At 37.0% G+C, this 21,387-nt stretch overlaps 1 protein-coding gene across 1 annotated transcript in view; it reads left to right on the forward strand.

Moving 5' to 3' along the window:
• LOC126251332 (phosphatidylinositol 4,5-bisphosphate 3-kinase catalytic subunit delta isoform) overlaps nucleotides 1-21,387 on the forward strand; it is a 176,004-nt gene that overhangs the window by 34,092 nt on the left and 120,525 nt on the right. Inside the window, exons 6-7 of the mRNA XM_049951676.1 lie at nucleotides 11,776-11,954; nucleotides 18,060-18,287. Of these exons, the coding sequence (XP_049807633.1) occupies nucleotides 11,776-11,954; nucleotides 18,060-18,287 (407 nt within the window). The remainder of the gene's footprint in view (nucleotides 1-11,775; nucleotides 11,955-18,059; nucleotides 18,288-21,387) is intronic.

Raw genomic sequence — 21,387 nt, forward strand, 5'->3', positions numbered from 1 at the left:
TTTCTAGCATTTGTAGACTTAGAGAAAGCTTTTGACAACGTTAACTGGAATACTCTCTTTCAAATTCTGAAGGTGGCAGGGGTAAAATACAGGGAGCGAAAGGCTATTTACAATTTGTACAGAAACCAGATGGCAGTTATAAGAGTCGAGGGGCATGAAAGGGAAGCAGTGGTTGGGAAAGGAGTGAGACAGGGTTGTAGCCTCTCCCCGATGTTATTCAATCTGTATATTGAGCAAGCAGTAAAGGAAACAAAAGAAAAATTCGGAGTAGGTATTAACATTCATGGAGAAGAAGTAAAAACTTTGAGGTTCGCCGATGACATTGTAATTCTGTCAGAGACAGCAAAGGACTTGGAAGAGCAGTTGAACGGAATGGACAGTGTCTTGAAAGGAGGATATAAGATGAACATCAACAAAAGCAAAACGAGGATAATGGAATGTAGTCAAATTAAATCGGGTGATGCTGAGGGGATTAGATTAGGAAATGAGACCCTTAAAGTAGTAAAGGAGTTTTGCTATTTAGGGAGTAAAATAACTGTGATGGTCGAAGTAGAGAGGATATAAAATGTAGACTGGCAATGGCAAGGAAATCGTTTCTGAAGAAGAGAAATTTGTTAACATAGAGTATAGATTTAAGTGTCAGGAAGTCATTTCTGAAAGTATTTGTATGGAGTGTAGCCATGTATGGAAGTGAAACATGGACGATAACCAGTTTGGACAAGAAGAGAATAGAAGCTTTCGAAATGTGGTGCTACAGAAGAATGCTGAAGATAAGGTGGGTAGATCACGTAACTAATGAGGAGGTATTGAATAGGATTGGGGAGAAGAGAAGTTTGTGGCACAACCTGACTAGAAGAAGGGATCGGTTGGTAGGACATGTTTTGAGGCATCAAGGGATCACAAATTTAGCATTGGAGGGCAGCGTGGAGGGTAAAAATCGTAGAGGGAGACCAAGAGATGAATACACTAAGCAGATTCAGAAGGATGGAGGTTGCAGTAGGTACTGGGAGATGAAGAAGCTTGCACAGGATAGAGTAGCATGGAGAGATGCATCAAACCAGTCTCAGGACTGAAGACCACAACAACAACAAACATCCTCATTACTTACATAATCTACCCATCTAATCTTCAGCATTCTTTTGCAGCATCACATTTCAAAAGATTCCATTGTCTTCTTGTCTAAACTGTTTATCATACATGTTTCACTCCCATACATAGCTACACTCCATACAAATACTTTCAGAAAAAGACTTCCGGACACTTAAATCTATACTCTATGTTAACAAATTTCTTCAGAAACTCTTTCGTTACCATTGCCAGTCCACGTTTTATATCCTTCCTACTATGACCATCATCAGCTATTTTGCTGCCCAAATAGCAAAACTCATCTACTACTTTAAATGTCTGATTTGATAATTTAATTGCCTCAGTATCACCTGGTTTAATTCAACTAGATTCCATTATCCTTGTTTTGCTTTTATTGATGTTAATCTTACAACCTCCTTTCAAGACACTGTCTATTCCATTCAACTGTTCTTCCAAGTCCTTTGCTATCTGACAGAATAACAATGTCATCAGCAAACCTCAAAGTTTTTATTTCTTCTGCCTGGATTTTAATTCCTACTCCAAGTTTATCTTTTGTTTCCTTTACTGCTTGCTCAGTATACAGATTGAATAACATTATGGATAGGCTACAACCCTGTCTCATTCCCTTCTCAACCACTGCTTCCCTCTGGTGCCCCTCGACTTTTATAACTGACATGTGGTTTCTGTACAAATTGTAAATAGCCTTTCACTCCCTGTATTTTACCCCTGCCATCTTCAGAATTTGAAAGAGAGTATTCCAGTCAACATTGTCAAATCTTTCTCTAAGTCTACAAATGCTATAACATAAAGTTTGCCATTCCTTGACATCTCTCTGTAAATGTAACTACATTTCTACAGAATCCAAACTGATCTTCCCTGAGGTCGGTTTCTACCATTTTTTCCACCCATCTGCAAAGAATTTTTATTTGTATTTTGCAGCTGTGATTTATTAAACTGACAGTTCAGTAATTTTTACACCTGTCAGCACCTGCTTTCTTTGGAATTGGAATTATCGTATTCTTCTTGAAGTCTGATGGTATTTTGCCTGTTTCCTACAACTTGCTCGCCAGGCAGAAGAATTTTGTCGTGGCTGGCTCTCCCAAGGCTATCAGCAGTTCTAATGGAATGTTGTCTACTCCTGAGGCCTTGTTTCAAGCTCTTGATATTCATACAGGTGGTTCTCTTTTCTCCAAAGGTCTCTTTACTTTTCCGTAGGCGGCATCTGTCTTATCCCTAGTGATATATATTTTCTACATTCTTATATTAGTTCTCTAGCCAGTCTCGCTTAGCCATTTTGCACTTCATGTTGATTTTATTTTTGAGACATTTGTATTACTTTTTGGCTGTTTCATTTACTACAATTTTATGTTTTATCCTTTCATCAATTAAATTCAATATCTCTTGTGTTATCTAAGAATTTCTGCTAGCCCTTGTCTCTTTACCTACTTGATCCTCTGCTGGCTTTGCTATTTCATCTGTCAAAGCTATCCATTCTTCTTCTACTGTAATACTTTCCCCTGTTCTTGACAATCATTCCTTAATGCTACCGGTAAAACTTTCTAAAACCTCTGGTTCTTTCAGTTTATCCATGTCCCATCTCCTTTAATTTGTACCTTTATTGCAGATTCTTCAGTTTTAAGCTAAAGTTCATAACCAGTAAATTGTGGGCAGAGCCTACATCTGCCCCTGTAAATGTCTTGCAATTCAAAATCTGGTTTCTAAATCTGTCTAACCATTATATAAATCAGTCTGAAACCTTCAGATGTCTCCAGGTCTCTTCCACATATACAGCCTTCTTTCGTGATTCTTAAACCAGTTGTTAATTATGATTAAGTTATGCTCTGTGCAAAATTCTATCAGGTTGCTTCCTCTTTCATTCCTTACCCCCAGTCCATATCACCTACTACTTTTCCTTCTCTTCCTTTTCCTACTATCAAATTCTAGTCCCCTATGACTATTAAATTTTCATCTCCCTTAACTATCTGAATAATTTCTACTATCTCATCTGTGGTGCTAGTTGGCATATAAGCTTGTACTACAATGGTAGGCATGGGCTTCATGTCTATCTTGCCTACTATAGTGTGTTCACAATGTTGTTCGTAGTAGCTTTTTATTCAGTATTATACCTACTCCTCCATTACCCCTATTTGATTTTGTATTTATAACCCTCTATTCACCTGACCAGAAGTCCTGTTCCTCCTGCCACCAAAATTTATTAATTCCCACTATATGTAACTTTAATGTATCCGTTTCCCTTTGTAAATTTTCTAACCTATGTGCTTGATTAAGGGATCTGTCATTCCAGGCTCTGATCTGTAGAATGTTAGTTTTGTTTCTCCTGATAACGACGTCATCCAGAGAAGTCCCCACCAGGAGATCTGAATGGAGGACTATCTTACTTCCAGAATATGTTACCCAAGAGGGCACCATCATCATTTAACCATCCAGTAAAGCTGCATGCCCTTAGGAAAAATTACAGCTATAGTTTCCCACTGCTTTCATCCGTTCACAGTACCAACACAGCAATGCTGTTTTGGTTGATGTTACAAGGCCACCTCACTCAATCACCCAGACTGTTTCCCCTGCAGCTACTGAAAAGGCTGGTGCCTCTCTTCAGGAACCACACATTTGCCTGGCCTCTCAACAGAATTAAGAGGAACAACGAAAAAACCTTCTGGAAACCCATATTGGATGAAATACTGCAAAAGCAAATTGAAGAAATTTGTAATGTGCAAGCCATACCCAAAGAGTGGTGAATAGCATAGATCTGTCCATTGTGCAAGTGAGGCAGCATGAAAAGTGACAGCAATTACATATGACTTACACAATTTTATCATTTGCCACTTTGGAGTGATCAAAAGGTAATTAGCAAAGAACTTAAGGAAAAATTGCTCAGTACCCAAACAGATCCAGAACCTCAAAACATTCAAAAGTATTGTCTGCTTAGCTCTAAACAGTGTGTGTCGACCTTTGACATTAACAGTTTGACTCTTTATATTATGAGGCCAATGTAAATTTGGGGTTGACCTGAAACAGCATACCATAATTACAGCCACCCTGGTAGACACAAAATAAAAGATAAGTTTCTAAGGGTGTCGCTTGTATTCCTTTGAGGTCAGAATAGTAGTGCAGCAAGAGGATGACTTATCTGTGCTGCTTTTCATCCAAACATGATAAATAAAAATAACATAAGACAGCTGCATCCCCGGAAAATGGAGATGAAATATACTATTTTGTGTCTTATCCTCTCAAATGATGTAGAAATTGCTAGTATCCAAATCAACCTGCTAAAGGAATTTGTGGAATGAACTGGCACACACACATTCTTAAAAAGACCATCATCAAAGATCCCCTTTAAAATTCCATGCAGAATGCAGGTACATCAATATATAAGGCCCCTTATAATAGTAAGTTTGTTAGAGGTACCCTTTCACGGGATTTATGATAATGATTGTATAATTAATTGAGTATAAGCAATCAGACTATTACTTTTGTCTTCAAAACACAACATGCAGGGTGACAATTATTGAACTATTTGAAATAAAATTGTTATAACTTCTGAACGGTTTGTGTTGGGATGTTCAAACTGCGCAGTTGGCCACGTTGCATGATGGGAAATAGTATGCGCATGCACCTTGTGGCTGTCGGCCATTTGCACATGAAAATGTCACAGTACAACTTGCCTGAGTGTATAGTGCCGGTGAAGGCTTACTATGTGAGCAGTAACAGCCCAAAGCTCAAAGAAAGTTTGCAACTGAGTTCAAGATGAAGACAGCAGGTCCAAGTGTGCTAACTATCAAGAATTTGATTTGGAAGTTTGAGAGAATGGGTAGTGCTTGTGATGATGACAGTGTTGGCAATGTTGGTCATTCAAAAAGGGTGAAAAGTCTGAAAACATCAAGAAGACATGTGCTGTGTGTCAAACCAGCCCCCAGGAAATCTATCAGACAAGTGGGAAACAACTGGGAGACACTGCGACAAATTATTGTTAAAGATCTGCATCTCCTCCCACACAAAATTCAAACCCATCAGCCATTAAGCCCCAGGACCATGAACAGTGGTTGTGTTTGTCAGCACTATTGTCCAGAGAACTGCCGAACAGGACTTTGATGTGACTATGATTTGGTTTAGTGATGAAGCCCACTTTCATTTGGAGGGGTTCATCAGTAAGCAAAATTGGTGCATTTGGGGGACTGAGAATCTGCATTTCACGATCAAGAAGTCTCTTCGCCCTCAACGGGTGACTGTGTGGTATGCAATATCCAGTCAAGGAATAATCAGTGTGATATTCCTTGATGGCATGGTGACTACCGAACAGTACGTGAAGGTTTTGGAAGATGATTTCGTCTCCATTATCCAAAGTGACCCTGATCTCAACAAGATGTGGTTCATACAAGATGGAGCTCAATCCCATCGAAGCAGGAGAGTGTTTGATGTCCTGGAGCAGCACTTTGGGGATCACATTTAGACTCTGGGGTACCCAGAGCCTACTGACATGGGCCTCAATTGGCCACCATATTCTCGGAATCTGTAAACATGAAACTACTTTTTTGGGCTATATTAAAGAGAAGATGTACAGCAATAAGACCAGAACCTTGCTGAGCAGAAAACAGTTATTCAGGAGGTCATCGACAGTATTGATGTTCGGACACTTCAGCGAGTCAAGGAGAACTTCGTTATTCATCTGTACCACATCATTGCTGATGATGGCAGGCATATCGAACATGTCTCAACCTAAATCCTGTAGTGATGTTTACATGTTGAGTAAAGTGTGTGTAAGCCTTAGTTTCTAACTAATTTACATTTTTCACGTAGTTCAACAATTGTCACCTTGTGTTTTCTAAATGAGAGTAGAGATTAGAATGCAGTATTTGCTGGTGTTATTATTTGTAAAGAGGTGAAAAAAATGACTGCCAGTCTAAGTTGGACATATAATTTTGAAATAAGTGTTAATAATTTTAAGCTTCGGAGATTCATTAGATAAAATGAAACCTTCTAACATTTATCTCTTGGAAAGAGTTTTGCAAAATCAGTCATTAACAAGAGCTTCTATATAGCATCCTACTATGAGGTATTAACAGACTAGCAAAACTCTCCCTCACAATAAGGTTTACCAACTGAACTGTCTAACTTTGAAAGAATGTTTCTCTTACAGTATCTATTCAGGCAATGATCAAATGTGTTTCTAGAATAAGGTGGCCCTCTCAGTAGGTACACTTACTTGGAATGCTCTTAAAGCAAAATTACTTTACTCGAAATTCAGCTTTTTATCAATTCTTTGTTTAAGACTGGTGTCATAACAGAGTCGAATAATATGTTAGTTATTTTTTCAACAAGTAAATTTTCAGTTCAGATTGTGAAATCTAAGAAAGCAATCTTTCTTAAATTTGACTAGTGATTTTATTCCTGTTTTAAGCATTTCAGCTATTACATCATCATCATCATCATCATTATTATTATTAACAAAACCAAAAAGCCCTTTAAAACTAGATTCAGTATTGTGGACACTCAGCATAACGTCAGGAATTGGGAATAGGATCTGAGCACAGGTTAAATGCCTAAGGTCAATGACTGTCTGGTAACACATGAAATTTAAATTTCACAAATATATTAGTTCACAATAAAGGAGATACTGATTTATGGATGATTACAAGCCTAAAGAGATAGTACATTGCTCGGAAGGCAACAATGTGTGAACTGTGGCAGTGATGGCATGTATTAGTATTGCACAAGAGGGGCAGCAGCCTTTTCAGTAGTTGCAGGGGCAACAGTCTGGATGATTGACTGATCTGGCCTTGTAACATTAACCAAAACGACCTTGCTGTGCTGGTACTGCGAACGGCTGAAAGCAAGGGGAAACTACAGCCGTAATTTTTCCCGAGGACATGCAGCTTTACATGCAGCTTTACTGTATGATTAAATGATGATGGCGTCCTCTTGGGTAAAATATTCCGGAGGTAAAATAGTCCCCCATTCGGATCTCCGGGCGGGGACTACTCAAGAGGACGTCATTATCAGGATAAAGAAAACTGGCAATCTACGGATCGGAGCGTGGAATGTCAGATCCCTTAATCGGGCAGGTAGGTTAGAAAATTTAAAAAGGGAAATGGATAGGTTAAAGTTAGATATAGTGGGAATTAGTGAAGTTCGGTGGCAGGAGGAACAAGACTTTTGGTCAGGTGATTACAGGGTTATAAATACAAAATCAAATAGAGGTAATGCAGGAGTAGGTTTAATAATGAATAAAAAAATAGGAGTGCGGGTTAGCTACTACAAACAGCATAGTGAACGCATTATTGTGGCCAAGATAGACACAAAGCCCATGCCTACTACAGTAGTACAAGTTTATATGCCAACTAGCTCTGCAGATGATGAAGAAATTGATGAAATGTATGACGAGATAAAAGAAATTATTCAGGTAGTGAAGGGAGACGAAAATTTAATAGTCATGGGTGACTGGAATTCGTCAGTAGGAAAAGGGAGAGAAGGAAACGTAGTAGGTGAATATGGATTGGGGGGAAGAAATGAAAGAGGAAGCCGCCTTGTAGAATTTTGCACAGAGCATAACTTAATCATAGCTAACACTTGGTTCAAGAATCATAAAAAAAGGTTGTATACCTGGAAGAATCCTGGAGATACTAATAGGTATCAGATAGATTATATAATGGTAAGACAGAGATTTAGGAACCAGGTTTTAAATTGTAAGACATTTCCAGGGGCAGATGTGGATTCTGACCACAATCTATTGATTATGAACTGCAGATTGAAACTGAAGAAACTGCAAAAAAGTGGGAATTTAAGGAGATGGGACCTGGATAAACTGAAAGAACCAGAGGTTGTAGAGAGTTTCAGGGAGAGCATAAGGGAACAATTGACAGGAATGGGGGAAAGAAATACAGTAGAAGAAGAATGGGTAGCTCTGAGGGATGAAGTAGTGAAGGCAGCAGAGGATCAAGTAGGTAAAAAGACGAGGGCTAATAGAAATCCTTGGGTAACAGAAGAAATATTGAATTTAATTGATGAAAGGAGAAAATACAAAAATGCAGTAAATGAAACAGGCAAAAGGGAATACAAACGTCTCAAAAATGAGATCGACAGAAAGTGCAAAATGGCTAAGCAGGGATGGCTAGAGGACAAATGTAAGGATGTAGAGGCTTGTCTCACTAGGGGTAAGATAGATACTGCCTACAGGAAAGTTAAAGAGACCTTTGGAGAGAAGAGAACCACTTGTATGAATATCAAGAGCTCAGATGGCAACCCAGTTCTAAGCAAAGAAGGGAAGGCAGAAAGGTGGAAGGAGTATATAGAGGGTTTATACAAGGGTGATGTACTTGAGGACAATATTATGGAAATGGACGAGGATGTAGATGAAGATGAAATGGGAGATAAGATACTGCGTGAAGAGTTTGACAGATCACTGAAAGACCTGAGTCGAAACAAGGCCCCGGGAGTAGACAACATTCCATTAGAACTACTGACGGCCTTGGGAGAGCCAGTCATGACAAAACTCTACCATCTGGTGAGCAAGATGTATGAGACAGGCGAAATACCCACAGACTTCAAGAAGAATATAATAATTCCAATCCCAAAGAAGGCAGGTGTTGACAGATGTGAAAATTACCGAACTATCAGTTTAATAAGTCACAGCTGCAAAATACTAACGCGAATTCTTTACAAACGAATGGAAAAACTGGTAGAAGCGGACCTCGGGGAAGATCAGTTTGGATTCCGTAGAAATGTTGGAACACGAGAGGCAATACTAACCTTACGACTTATCTTAGAAGAAAGATTAAGAAAAGGCAAACCTACATTTCTAGCATTTGTAGACTTAGAGAAAGCTTTTGACAACGTTAACTGGAATACTCTCTTTCAAATTCTGAAGGTGGCAGGGGTAAAATACAGGGAGCGAAAGGCTATTTACAATTTGTACAGAAACCAGATGGCAGTTATAAGAGTCGAGGGGCATGAAAGGGAAGCAGTGGTTGGGAAAGGAGTGAGACAGGGTTGTAGCCTCTCCCCGATGTTATTCAATCTGTATATTGAGCAAGCAGTAAAGGAAACAAAAGAAAAATTCGGAGTAGGTATTAACATTCATGGAGAAGAAGTAAAAACTTTGAGGTTCGCCGATGACATTGTAATTCTGTCAGAGACAGCAAAGGACTTGGAAGAGCAGTTGAACGGAATGGACAGTGTCTTGAAAGGAGGATATAAGATGAATATCAACAAAAGCAAAACGAGGATAATGGAATGTAGTCAAATTAAATCGGGTGATGCTGAGGGGATTAGATTAGGAAATGAGACACTTAAAGTAGTAAAGGAGTTTTGCTATTTAGGGAGTAAAATAACTGATGATGGTCGAAGTAGAGAGGATATAAAATGTAGACTGGCAATGGCAAGGAAATCGTTTCTGAAGAAGAGAAATTTGTTAACATCGAGTATTGATTTAAGTGTCAGGAAGTCGTTTCTAAAAATATTTGTATGGAGTGTAGCCATGTATGGAAGTGAAACATGGACGATAACCAGTTTGGACAAGAAGAGAATAGAAGCTTTCGAAATGTGGTGCTACAGAAGAATGCTGAAGATAAGGTGGGTAGATCACGTAACTAATGAGGAGGTATTGAATAGGATTGGGGAGAAGAGAAGTTTGTGGCACAACTTGACTAGAAGAAGGGATCGGTTGGTAGGACATGTTTTAAGGCATCAAGGGATCACAAATTTAGCATTGGAGGGCAGCGTGGAGGGTAAAAATCGTAGAGGGAGACCAAGAGATGAATACACTAAGCAGATTCAGAAGGATGTAGGTTGCAGTAGGTACTGGGAGATGAAGAAGCTTGCACAGGATAGAGTAACATGGAGAGCTGCATCAAACCAGTCTCAGGACTGAAGACCACAACAACAACAACAAGTGTGATTCATCACGTAAGTTGCTCTAATGTAATTCTTCTTTCTGGAGCTTGCACAACATTCCATGTTGTAGTAAGCTGGTAATGCATTCATTTGAGGCTCATTTTCAGTAGATTTGCAGATAATTACCCCTGCTTCTGCACCAAGATGTTGACAGTCTAAAGGCTAGTGACTGGCTGGTGGCCATTCTGCTCTTGGTGCACTGTCCACCTCCTACATGCCTGGGGTCTTCCCTTCAGCTTTTCCTTCCTTAACAATACATTACTACCTATCAATCCCTGTGTGCAAATCATTAATAGGACCAACATTTTTCATACATAAATAAAACAAAAAATATTCATTGCTACAAATAGTGAAAAATATATACATTTATGAACAGACAATAATGATGCAGCAGTTACATTAATGGCATAAGTATTGGTGCTACAGACATAGTAGAAAAAATTAAGCATATAGGTAATATCGTTATGAAAACAGCTTGACCATGAATATGCGAAGTTGCGATGACCTCTCTCAGCAGAATATGTAATTATACAACAGTTCTGAAACCATTAGTTTTGTAAGTAGGTGAAACCTTGTTCTTGGGTGGCAGTAAAGGACAAGAAAGTGTACAGTATCATTAGAAGAAAACTGGGATCCAATAACAAGAATGGCATTCATGAAAAAAATTTACAAAGGAATTTACAATAAAGTATATAAACTCATAGGGATGATACGCAGAAGATAAGCGTGATGTTCTGGTCAGCTGAAATAAGTGGACAGAATTACGAAGACTATTAAGACATTTAGACTGTTTTGGCATAAAACCCAAAACCACAATGCCCCGGTTTACAAGCACCGAAGGAGGCATCCTATAAATCTAGCCTGAAGACGCTTTTGACAGATATTTCTTCCACAAGAAGATAGTGAGAAACAGGCTGAATTGAAACTAACGACCAAAAACAAGATGTGAAGTATGAACAAACAATCTCATGAACATTGCAGGAATTGTATGTTTAGAAGGAAGCAAAGCTCACTGCTTGTGAAAACGTTATGTAATCTCATTCAATTCTGCCAAACCAGAAAAATTACCCTGTTGGCATTTTCAGTAATATTTCCATAACCTATGATTGTTGATTTATTTTACAGAAGTACCAGCAGCAGATGCTTTTCCCTGTTAATGTGCATCTTTGCTCATCCTACATCATTGAAGGCTCTCCTTGATGATGGAATTTACAAAATATGACGTGTGAATGAATGAATGCTGTATGCAAAAAGGGTAGTGTGGTCCAAGAGGGCCTCAACAGATAAATAATAAAAGTATAATATTTGAATATGCCTGTAACAGATAAATAAAGTATTAATGTAACAACATCATAAGAGGCAAAACACAGATAATACTGTTCCTACCATGTCATGAAATGGTTGTACATGATGGAATGACATCAGGGACACTGCTAGAATGTAATGGTACCTGCTAGCCCAGAACCAAGTGAAACCGAAGAGGCCACTTTTCACCAGTGGAAGGACGATGGTTGAAATTGCTGACCATTTTACTTGTTTCTCTTTTTTTTCTGCACTTTTTTGTGTGGATATCTACAAAGAGGTCTACTTTTAAGTCTAAGCTCTTTTTCATTCTAACCAACAACTGTCTTGGTCTCTAAAAATTAAACCTGTTTAAACTAATTTTGCACCTGGCATTTCTAGTCTTGTTTGAAGGGAGTTCATGTTTTGTGATAAATTGTATAAGATACTATAGTGTTTCTATTTGTAAAACTATGTTATGGACAAACCCATTATTTTCAGTTGATATTGACAATGTGTATGAGGATGCTGAAGATGTAGAAAGGAAACCAAGGTCATCGTCTTCAACTTTAACTTGGAAAAAGAAGGGGAAGCATTTGTCATCATGGTCCATAGATGTGAAATTTGCATTCCGCATAAGTGCCATATGCCGCCTGAACTGCGATGTAACACGAACAGAGGTAATGTATGTGCATCAATATTTTGCATTATTGAAATTCCTTTTTATTGGTAAGGATTTGCACTATTGACACACCTCTCTATTAAGAATGGTTGACTGTTGCATGTTAGAAGTTTTATTTACTGTTTTAAGTTTGGATGAATGAATGAACAAACTTTTGAACTTCTTGAAATATACTGTTCGTTAGCACAATCTATAACTTGTCAAAATTCAATAGAAAAGCAGTGCCCACCATTTTAAAAGCTTTGTGTGATAAGTGTAATCTAGCAGTACATACTCTTATGTAATGGCACAGCAATGGAAATTACAGAATGAAAACAAACTAACAAAAATTACGAAAGGCAACTGCTGACCTGTAGATGAATGAAACATGACACATATCTATGCTCTTTATCAGAAAATTGCAACAGTTACATGGTTCATTCCTTTTCTAATGGTCCCTCTCCTCCACCTCTCCTCCCCCACCCCTGCCCCCCTTCCTCATCCCCCCTCCCTTTCCGTATTGTAGTGTTGGACACAAGATTCTCATCTCATCAGTTTAATATTCTAGCCTTTCAAATGATTCCCCAATCTCTTTTTTTGAGTTAGATGTTAATGATGACTGCATCTCTGTGGCTTTGCAATATGAGAGAGAAAAATATTGTAGCAGCAGGACAAGGATGACAGCAGTAATTGACTTCTTCCTCAATGTTGCCATTAATTAACTTAAAACTCAGCCTCTGATCAGCACAAAATGTATACGTGAAATGTCTTCTGAAAAGTCTCAATCATATTAAAATCTTCCTCTAAAATAAAAAATATGTCCTGATACTCCAGCAAAAGTCACCTGCAGTTGAAGAATTACACAGGCCTCATCTAGCTTAGAAGTCAGCAAAAATAAATGAGAAAACCATTGCTAATTATTACAAGGTAAGCTTTAAGTGCTCTGAAATGAGAACCACTTACTTGTGATCAGTATAGATGTTTATTGTCTACATCATGACTCTGATAACATTAAAAAATGTCACACCAATGAGTTAATAGCAACATTATACAACACTAGTTTATTTTAACAATTCTAAGAATGTCCCATGCTTCTCATTGAGTGATTGAAATTAGTGGGGCATGCAGTTAGTGACCAATTGCTTGTTGTGGCTCAGTCAGTGGAGGCAGCACATATTCTCCCAGTACTCAGGAGTAACTGGAATACAGGGCACAGTCTTTTTTTTCATAGTAACAGAAAAATACAATATTCCTACTTTAAAATACATTAAATAATAATGAAACCTTTGGCATGTACATTCGGTTGGCGGCTCCTGAAAAACAGGTGCCGCAAATGAATTTGCTACACTACACCTTGCATTGATGTACCCTAAAAATACATTGCCTGTTCTCCATTAGAGAACATGGTTTTCTTTCTCCAGTTTATATCCATCCAGCTGATGTGCTTTTCAGCAGTTGAAGGCAGTATATAGGTACCTGAATATCCAATTGCAGCAAAAAATCTAGCCTTTGTGAAAGTGTCTTATTGATAACTGACTACATAAGGCAGTGCTTACACTATCTGCTTGTGCATTTTTGTGGGGTCAAAATGATCCAAATTTCATACTGAAAAGCTTTTGTAAAATGATTGAACCTCCAATGGAAAAATTTGGTCAACTTAGTCAACTCTACTTTCTTTTGTTATATGCATTCATAGTACTTTCAAGATGTATTCATACATATCATAATGTAATTCCTCACGTTCAGACACAGTTATGTAGCAGCCCTTCTTTCCTACCAGTTGTTAAAGAATGGTAAAATACCAGTGGTTACAGGTGTTGGAGCAGCACCTTTTTTAGGATAGGTAAGACAGAAAGATGTCAAGTTCTACGAGAGGTCAGGATTGAAACAAATCTTCAGTTTAGGAAAGAAATTAAACAGCACAATTCTAGCACATTGGATCACCAATCACAGCTATCAATTATAAATTTTCACCAATCACCAGAAATTTTATCTCCACCAAGTTGTATCTCAGTCCTAGGTAATTGCATTGATGAATTAAAGTCACCCAACCCAGTTGACATAATCTGCCTCTCTGAACACCGTGTGACCACTGGTATAGGAACTAGGCCTAAGCACAATGAGAAACTCAGACAGGAGAATACTGCAAATGTTAGAATAAGGAAAGGTTCTCATAAAAGTATAATTAAAAATAATGTAAGTATATTTCATCAAAATATTGGGAGTTTAAAGAATAAAGTAGATGAGCTTCTGGTTTGTTTAGAAGATTTAGAAGCTGAGAATGAAATAGATATACTATGCCTGTCTGAGCATCACATTGTTACTGATATGGAAAAGGTAAATGTAAGTGGATATAAGCTCTCTGCACATGTAATGAGAGAAAATATGGAGAAAGGAGGAGTTGCCATATATGTCAAAAGTTATCATTGTGCAAAAAGTATAGAAACAAAAAAGTTTTGTGTAGAGAAACATATAGAAGCATGTGCCTGTGAGCTTAAATTAAATAAAGGCACATTTATAATTGTAACTGTATATAGGTCCCCATCAGGAAATTTTCATCTATTTCTGAAAAATTTGGACTCCTTGTTGTGCTATCTGTCAGACAGGGGGAAGCAAATTATTGTTTGTGGGGACTTCAATGTAGATTCTCTGAAAGAGGGTAATAGGAAAAATGACCTTGAAGTATTACTCGGTTCTTTCAATTTGACACCCGTTATTGATTTTCCTACTCGGGTGGTAAAGGATAGCAGCTCACTGATAGATAACTTCTTTATAGACCAAGATAAGTTTAACCAGATAAATGCTCAGCCTGTTGAGAATGGTCTTTCTGATCATGGTGCACAGCTAGTTACAATATATGACATAGCTCCATTCAGCAATACTAAACAGTCCTCCAAAGTAGTACGTCCAGTCAACGATTTAACAATTGCAAATTTCAGGGAAAGCCTACAGCAGTTAGACTGGGATGAGGTGTACCGTGAACCTGATGCCAATTTAAAATATAATTTATTTCATGACATTTTTGTAAATGCATTTGAAAACTGCTTCCCCAAGAAAATAGTTAAATATACTCGTAAGAAACCTTGTAACAAACCATGGCTTACTAAGGGTATAAAAATATCTTGTAACCGGAAAAGGGAAATGTATCTGACAGCAAGAAAGAGTAGTGACCCAGAAACTATCAAAAATTATAAAAACTACTGTGTTATATTAAGAAAAGTTATTAAAAAATCCAGGAGTATGTGTATCATGTCTGAAATCAGCAACTCTGATAATAAAATTAAAACAATTTGGAATATTATTAAAAGAGAAACAGGTCAACCAAGAGCAGAGGAAGACAGTATTACCATCAAATTGAATGAAAACTTTACGAACAAAAAGTCAGAAGTTGAAAATATTTTTAATAATCATTTTCTAAATGTTGTGGATATAGTAGGCTCCAGGTGTTCATTAGAAAATGCTAGGCTGTTAATCGAAGAGGCCATACCTATGCAATTTGATACAATTGAAATCTCACCCACTTCTCCCTCTGAAATTAGGAAAATAATAAACTTGCCTAAAAGCAAAAACTCACATGGAATTGATGGCATTTCCAGCAAAATACTAAAAGCTTGTTCTCAACAGATAAGTAAGATTCTCAGCCACCTGTGTAATAGCTCTCTGGAACAGGGCATTTTCCCTGATAGACTGAAATATGCTATTGTTATACCTTTGCATAAAAAGGGGGATAGATCTGATGTCAACAATTACCGTCCAATCTCCCTTCTAACAGCTTTATCCAAAATTTTTGAGAAAGTAATGTATTCAAGAGTAGCTTCACATATCTGTAAAAATGAAGTACTAACAAAATGTCAGTTTGGTTTCCAGAAAGGTTTTTCAACAGAAAATGCCATATATGCTTTCACCAGTCAAATTTTGAATGATCTGAATAACCGAACACCACCCATTGGGATTTTTTGTGATCTCTCAAAGGCTTTTGATTGTGTAAATCATGAAATTCTGCTAGACAAGCTCAAGTATTGTGGCATGAGTGGGACAGTGCACAAATGGTTTAATTCGTACCTAACTGGAAGAGTGCAGAAAGTTGAAATAAGTAGTTCTCGTAACATGCAAAGATCAGCACATTCCTCAAACTGGGGAGCTATCAAGAATGGGGTTCCACAAGGGTCAGTCTTGGGTCCTTTGTTGTTCTTATTATATATTAATGACTTGCCATTCTATATTCATGAAGAGGCAAAGTTAGTTCTCTTTGCTGATGATACAAGTATAGTAATCACACCTGACAAACAAGAATTAACTGATGAAATTGTCAATACTGTCTTTCAGAAAATTACTAAGTGGTTCCTTGTAAACGGACTCTCACTGAATTTTGATAAGACACAGTACATACAGTTCCGTACAGTGAATGGTATGACGCCATTAATAAATATAAACCTTAATCAGAAGCATATAGCTAAGGTAGAATATTGCAAATTTTTAGGTGTGTCCATTGATGAGAGATTAAATTGGAAGAAACACATTGATGATCTGCTGAAACGTTTGAGTTCAGCTACTTATGCAATAAGGGTCATTGCAAATTTTGGTGATAAACATCTTAGTAAATTAGCTTACTACGCCTATTTTCACTCATTGCTTTCATATGGCATCATATTTTGGGGTAATTCATCACTGAGGAATAAAGTATTTATTGCACAAAAGCGTGTAATCAGAATAATAGTTGGAGTCCACCCAAGATCATCCTGCAGACATTTATTTAAGGATCTAGGGATATTCACAGTAGCTTCTCAGTATATATACACTCTTATGAAATTTGTTATTAACAACCTAACCCAATTCAAAAGTAATAGCAGTGTGCATAACTACAATACTAGGAGAAAGGATGATCTTCACTATTCAAGATTAAATCTAACTTTGGCACAGAAAGGGGTGAATTATACTGGCACTAAAGCCTTTGGTCACTTACCAAATAGTATCAAAAGTCTGACAGATAACCAACAAGTATTTAAGAAGAAATTAAAAGAATTTCTGAATGAGAACTCCTTCTACTCCATAGAGGAATTTTTAGATATAAATTAAATAAAAATAAAAAATAAAGAAAAACAAAAAAAACACAATAAAATAAAGTTGTTATATTAACTTAAGTATGTTGTTAAATTAACCTAATTATGTCATGTATTGGAAAATTCGACTCGTTCCACATCATTACGAAATATCGTATTCATGATCCATGGAACTAGTATTAATCTAATCTAATCAACTGCAGGTATACCAGCAAGTCAAGAGTTAGGAGAATATTACGTGAGGTCAAATAACTGATTTGGAGCCACACACATTAAAACAAGAAACGGCATTTTAATTCTTTAGTTTCAGTTAAATGAAGATGTAAGTTAATTGCCTTGTACAGCTCAGAGTGCCTGGCGTGGTTGAAATGTTAGTTGTGAAGATAATAGCGTTTTGCATCACTTCTCACTCACTGATAGTGATACTTTGATTTCAGGTGACAACTGCCTTTGGTTCTGGTATGCACTTCTCACCATTGAATAAATTGTTAAATGCATTTGACACACAAGGTTATGATAAACACCTGCCTTTCTGAAAAAATGAAATATGTTAATATTGCATATAAATTTAAGTGCTAGAAAAAAAAATGGCTGGAGTGCAGTTTTATAAGAAGGTGATATCTGGACAATAAACAGTGTAGATGAGAATTGATTCAAAGGTTTTGAAATGTCGTGTACAGGAGAGTGTTGAAGACTCTATGGTTAGATTGCATAACTAATGTAGAAATAACTGAATTTGGAAGGAAATAATTTTTGGAATATATTGACTAAAAGAAAGATATAGGTTGATTAGACATATCCTATACAGTAAATAAGTTTAAATGGGAGTGGATTGCAGAAGTTATTTAGAGATGATGAGACTTGCACAGGATAGTTTAGTGTGGAGCACTTCGTAAAACAAATCTTGCTACTGAGAACCACAACAAAACAACAACAACTCACTTAACAACAGATTCACAGATTGTTGTAACACTTGACACTCACAGTTGCTTCTGTTATGAATATTTATGAATCCTGCTACTTATTCTCTCTCTAGTAAATTGAACTCGTTCATACTATTTCAGGTGGGAGTGCAAGCAGGCCTCTTTCATGGAGGTAAGTCACTTGCTGAGCCGCAGAAGACAAGTGAGAAGCAAGTGTCGAAGGATGGGGAGTGTGAGTGGGAGGAGGATTTGCAGTTTGACATACAAGTCTGTAACATCCCACGAATGGCACGTCTCTGCCTTGTTGTTTATGAGATCTCAAAGACTGCCAAAGGTTCCAAATTTCGCAGACTAAAGGATTCAAAACAGGTAGGTCTCAAGTATTTTTTATTTGATAACAAGTATTACAGTTTGTTGAACTTTTTTAATAATCTATGAAGATCATGTGTCATGAGTTACACAGCTTATCTTCCTAATGGAAATAAAAATCATATGTTACACTGGTTGCATGTAAACTTGTATTGTTCCTTCCTTTGTTATGCTTTAATTTCATTTTTGGCAAAAATGTTACTTACTGAAAACCCTGGATTTACTATTTTTTAAAAAGTTTACCACACAAAAATGAATTCTAATTACAATAAAACAAAGACAGAAGAAAGCTTTCATTATGAACATCAGCTAATTATTCTACACTTACAGATTGTAATAATGAGTGTTGAGTAAGAGTATAATAGATCAAAGTCCATGCTAATTGAAAGAGGGCTGTATAAAGGATGAGGAGACCAGTGTAACAAATATTAGAAAAAGAGTAAATAAAAATGTAATAAAACATCAACCTTCACTCTAATGTTCCATATATTTATACCTTCAGAGCTCGCAACAGCAAGATTCATGTGCCTAAACTCAGGCTGTACATAGAAAACTCAACATACCATTTTAACGGTTTGACCACACGATACTAGTCTCTATACTTCAGTTAAAATAACTTTGTGACCTATATTTCAATGAGTAAATTGGTAGGGGCTGGTATCAGACAATCACAGATGTTTCTCAGCTCCACATGCTCATTGTGATACTTGTTTTGCAGTCGCAAGCAGTACAGCCACACCAGGTGATAGAAGCTGCATAAGTTATTGAGAGTGTGAGCATATGGTATGTTGTGTCTGAGCCAGAAACTTCACTCCCCACTATTAATGAGTGTCAGTGACAAAAATGATTTTAGTTGAAGTATAGAAGGCAAGTTATTCAAGTTTGTTCTTTATGATATCTTAAAGGAAGCGGAAAAAAAATAGAAAACCCAAAATAATGAGGGGATAATCTATATGAAAGCAAAATAATCCTATAAGGCCAGGAAAAGGATAACATCTTATTTATTATCTTTCAAACAGTGAAATAGTGTCTGACATTTGCTATGTAAGTATTTTGGCCCTTTCGTGTTTTATATTAATGATAGAGACCAGATTATAATCATTTGCATGTTGTATGTGTATTTTGCATATTTACATCCTTCTCAGCAGTCATTGTTGGCTAAAAATTGGTCGTGATGCATATTTTCGCTCTTTGTTTACAATATTTTAAAAATCTAGATGGGCAAGCTCTAGCTCAGTCTTGTTTCTATGTCTCACAGAGTGACCACAACCTATAACTGCAGGTGATTGCTAACCAAGAGACTACTGGCTAGTGGACTGATTACTGAACAGAAACACACAGGCAGAGTTCCTTCTTAATCCCCTCCTCTGTCATACTGCATATGTCGTGAATGTGCATTGTTTCAGTTTAGTTTTCTTTTTATTTGTTCAGATTTTAATGTGCCTACATGTATCGTGTAACGTCTTGGGCATCATGCCACCTGGAAAAAGAAATCTTGATTTGTGGATAGCTGACCATTCTGTAACATTTACACATGACAGAACTGTTTTATATTGTTGAGTTCGCGAGAAAAACGTTTTGTGCGAAAAAAAGTTTCAAATAAACCAGCATGTCAAGACAAGTCTTCATCACTGGATACAAAAGACAGTGGCAAGTAGCAGTAGCAGGGATTTAACCTCCAAAGGTAAACAAAAAATCACTTAAACATGGATCTATGTGAAGTATTCATTGCAAGTACAGTGGCAAGTAGTAGTAGCAGGGATTTAACCTCCAAAGGTAAACAAAAAAATCGCTTAAAATGGATTTTTGTGAAGTACTCATTGCAAGTAATATTCATCTTTGCACAAACTTACAAACCCTATTCTGAAATATTTCCTGCACAAATATTGCTTAAATCAAAATATACCAAATGAATCAATGTTACATAAAAATTACATAGTGACATTTTACCAACATTTTCTGGAAGAAATATGCAAAGAACTTGAGGACAACTTTATTTGGCTTTCAGTTGACAAAACTACTGACACTTGTGGTAGTTACATTGCAAATTTAACTGTTGGTGCACACCAGATTTGTGAAGCAAATTTAACTGTTGGTGCACACCAGATTTGTGAATGAGGGTATTAGAATAATATTTCCAGAATCTTCTGCAGGTGAAAGGGTGTTTCTCTCAGATGCTGCTTCCTATATGATCAAAGCAGCAAAAACACTCTAAGCATTTTATCCCAATTTCATTCTTGTGATGTGCTTCGGGCACAGAGTAAATCGCCTTGCTGAAGAACTATGATCCACGTTTGTGAATGTAAATAAACTGATTTCATCCACAAATAAAGTGTTTCTTAAGGCACCTGCTCGCATAAAGACCTAGGAAGGAAAACTACCAAATGTGCCTTTACATGCAGAACCAGTGGTAACTGATTGGGGTAGGTGGGTCGAAGCTGTGTTGTTCTACAATGAATGTTTTGAAGCCATCATAGGTGTGTATACGACTTTGATAGAACAGAGGCTTTGGCAGTTTGCCAGTGCAAGGAAGCATTTAATAATTGCTTCTGGAATTTTTGTTTAAAAAAACATTGCTCTCATTGGCACCCATTTTTTCCATATACCTGTGAGTATTAAAAAGCTTGAAACTCAAGGTTTGGTGTTGAATGAATCTTTTCATTTAACCAATAAAATTAGCCTAGTGAACTACTCATTGCTGGAGGTATTCCTGAGAAAACTTAAAGAAAAGTTTGAAAACATTTTGAACAATAACTCAAGCTTTGAATCCTTGTCTCATATTGATAGTTTTATTAATGGGATGGGTAAACTTATGCTAGAAACAAGTGCCGTAGAATGGACCTTTTCTGCTTATAAAAATGTTTTAAGTGTTTTACAACACAATCTTACTGCTGAACATTTGGAACAGTACCCAATTGTTTATGGGTACGGTAGTAACAAAATGTAAAATTTGTAAACAGTAGTTCAGTTGGTAATATTAAACATTAATGATGTTGTTCAAAAAAATTCCTGATTTTATGTTGTTTTGAAATAAAATGTTACTGAGTTATTGTATGTGCCCCTCTGGGTGCGACATATCTCGAAGTTGGACCCGTGTGTA

The sequence above is a fragment of the Schistocerca nitens genome, chromosome 4 (assembly GCF_023898315.1).
Source record: "Schistocerca nitens isolate TAMUIC-IGC-003100 chromosome 4, iqSchNite1.1, whole genome shotgun sequence".
Lineage (NCBI taxonomy): Eukaryota > Metazoa > Arthropoda > Insecta > Orthoptera > Acrididae > Schistocerca > Schistocerca nitens.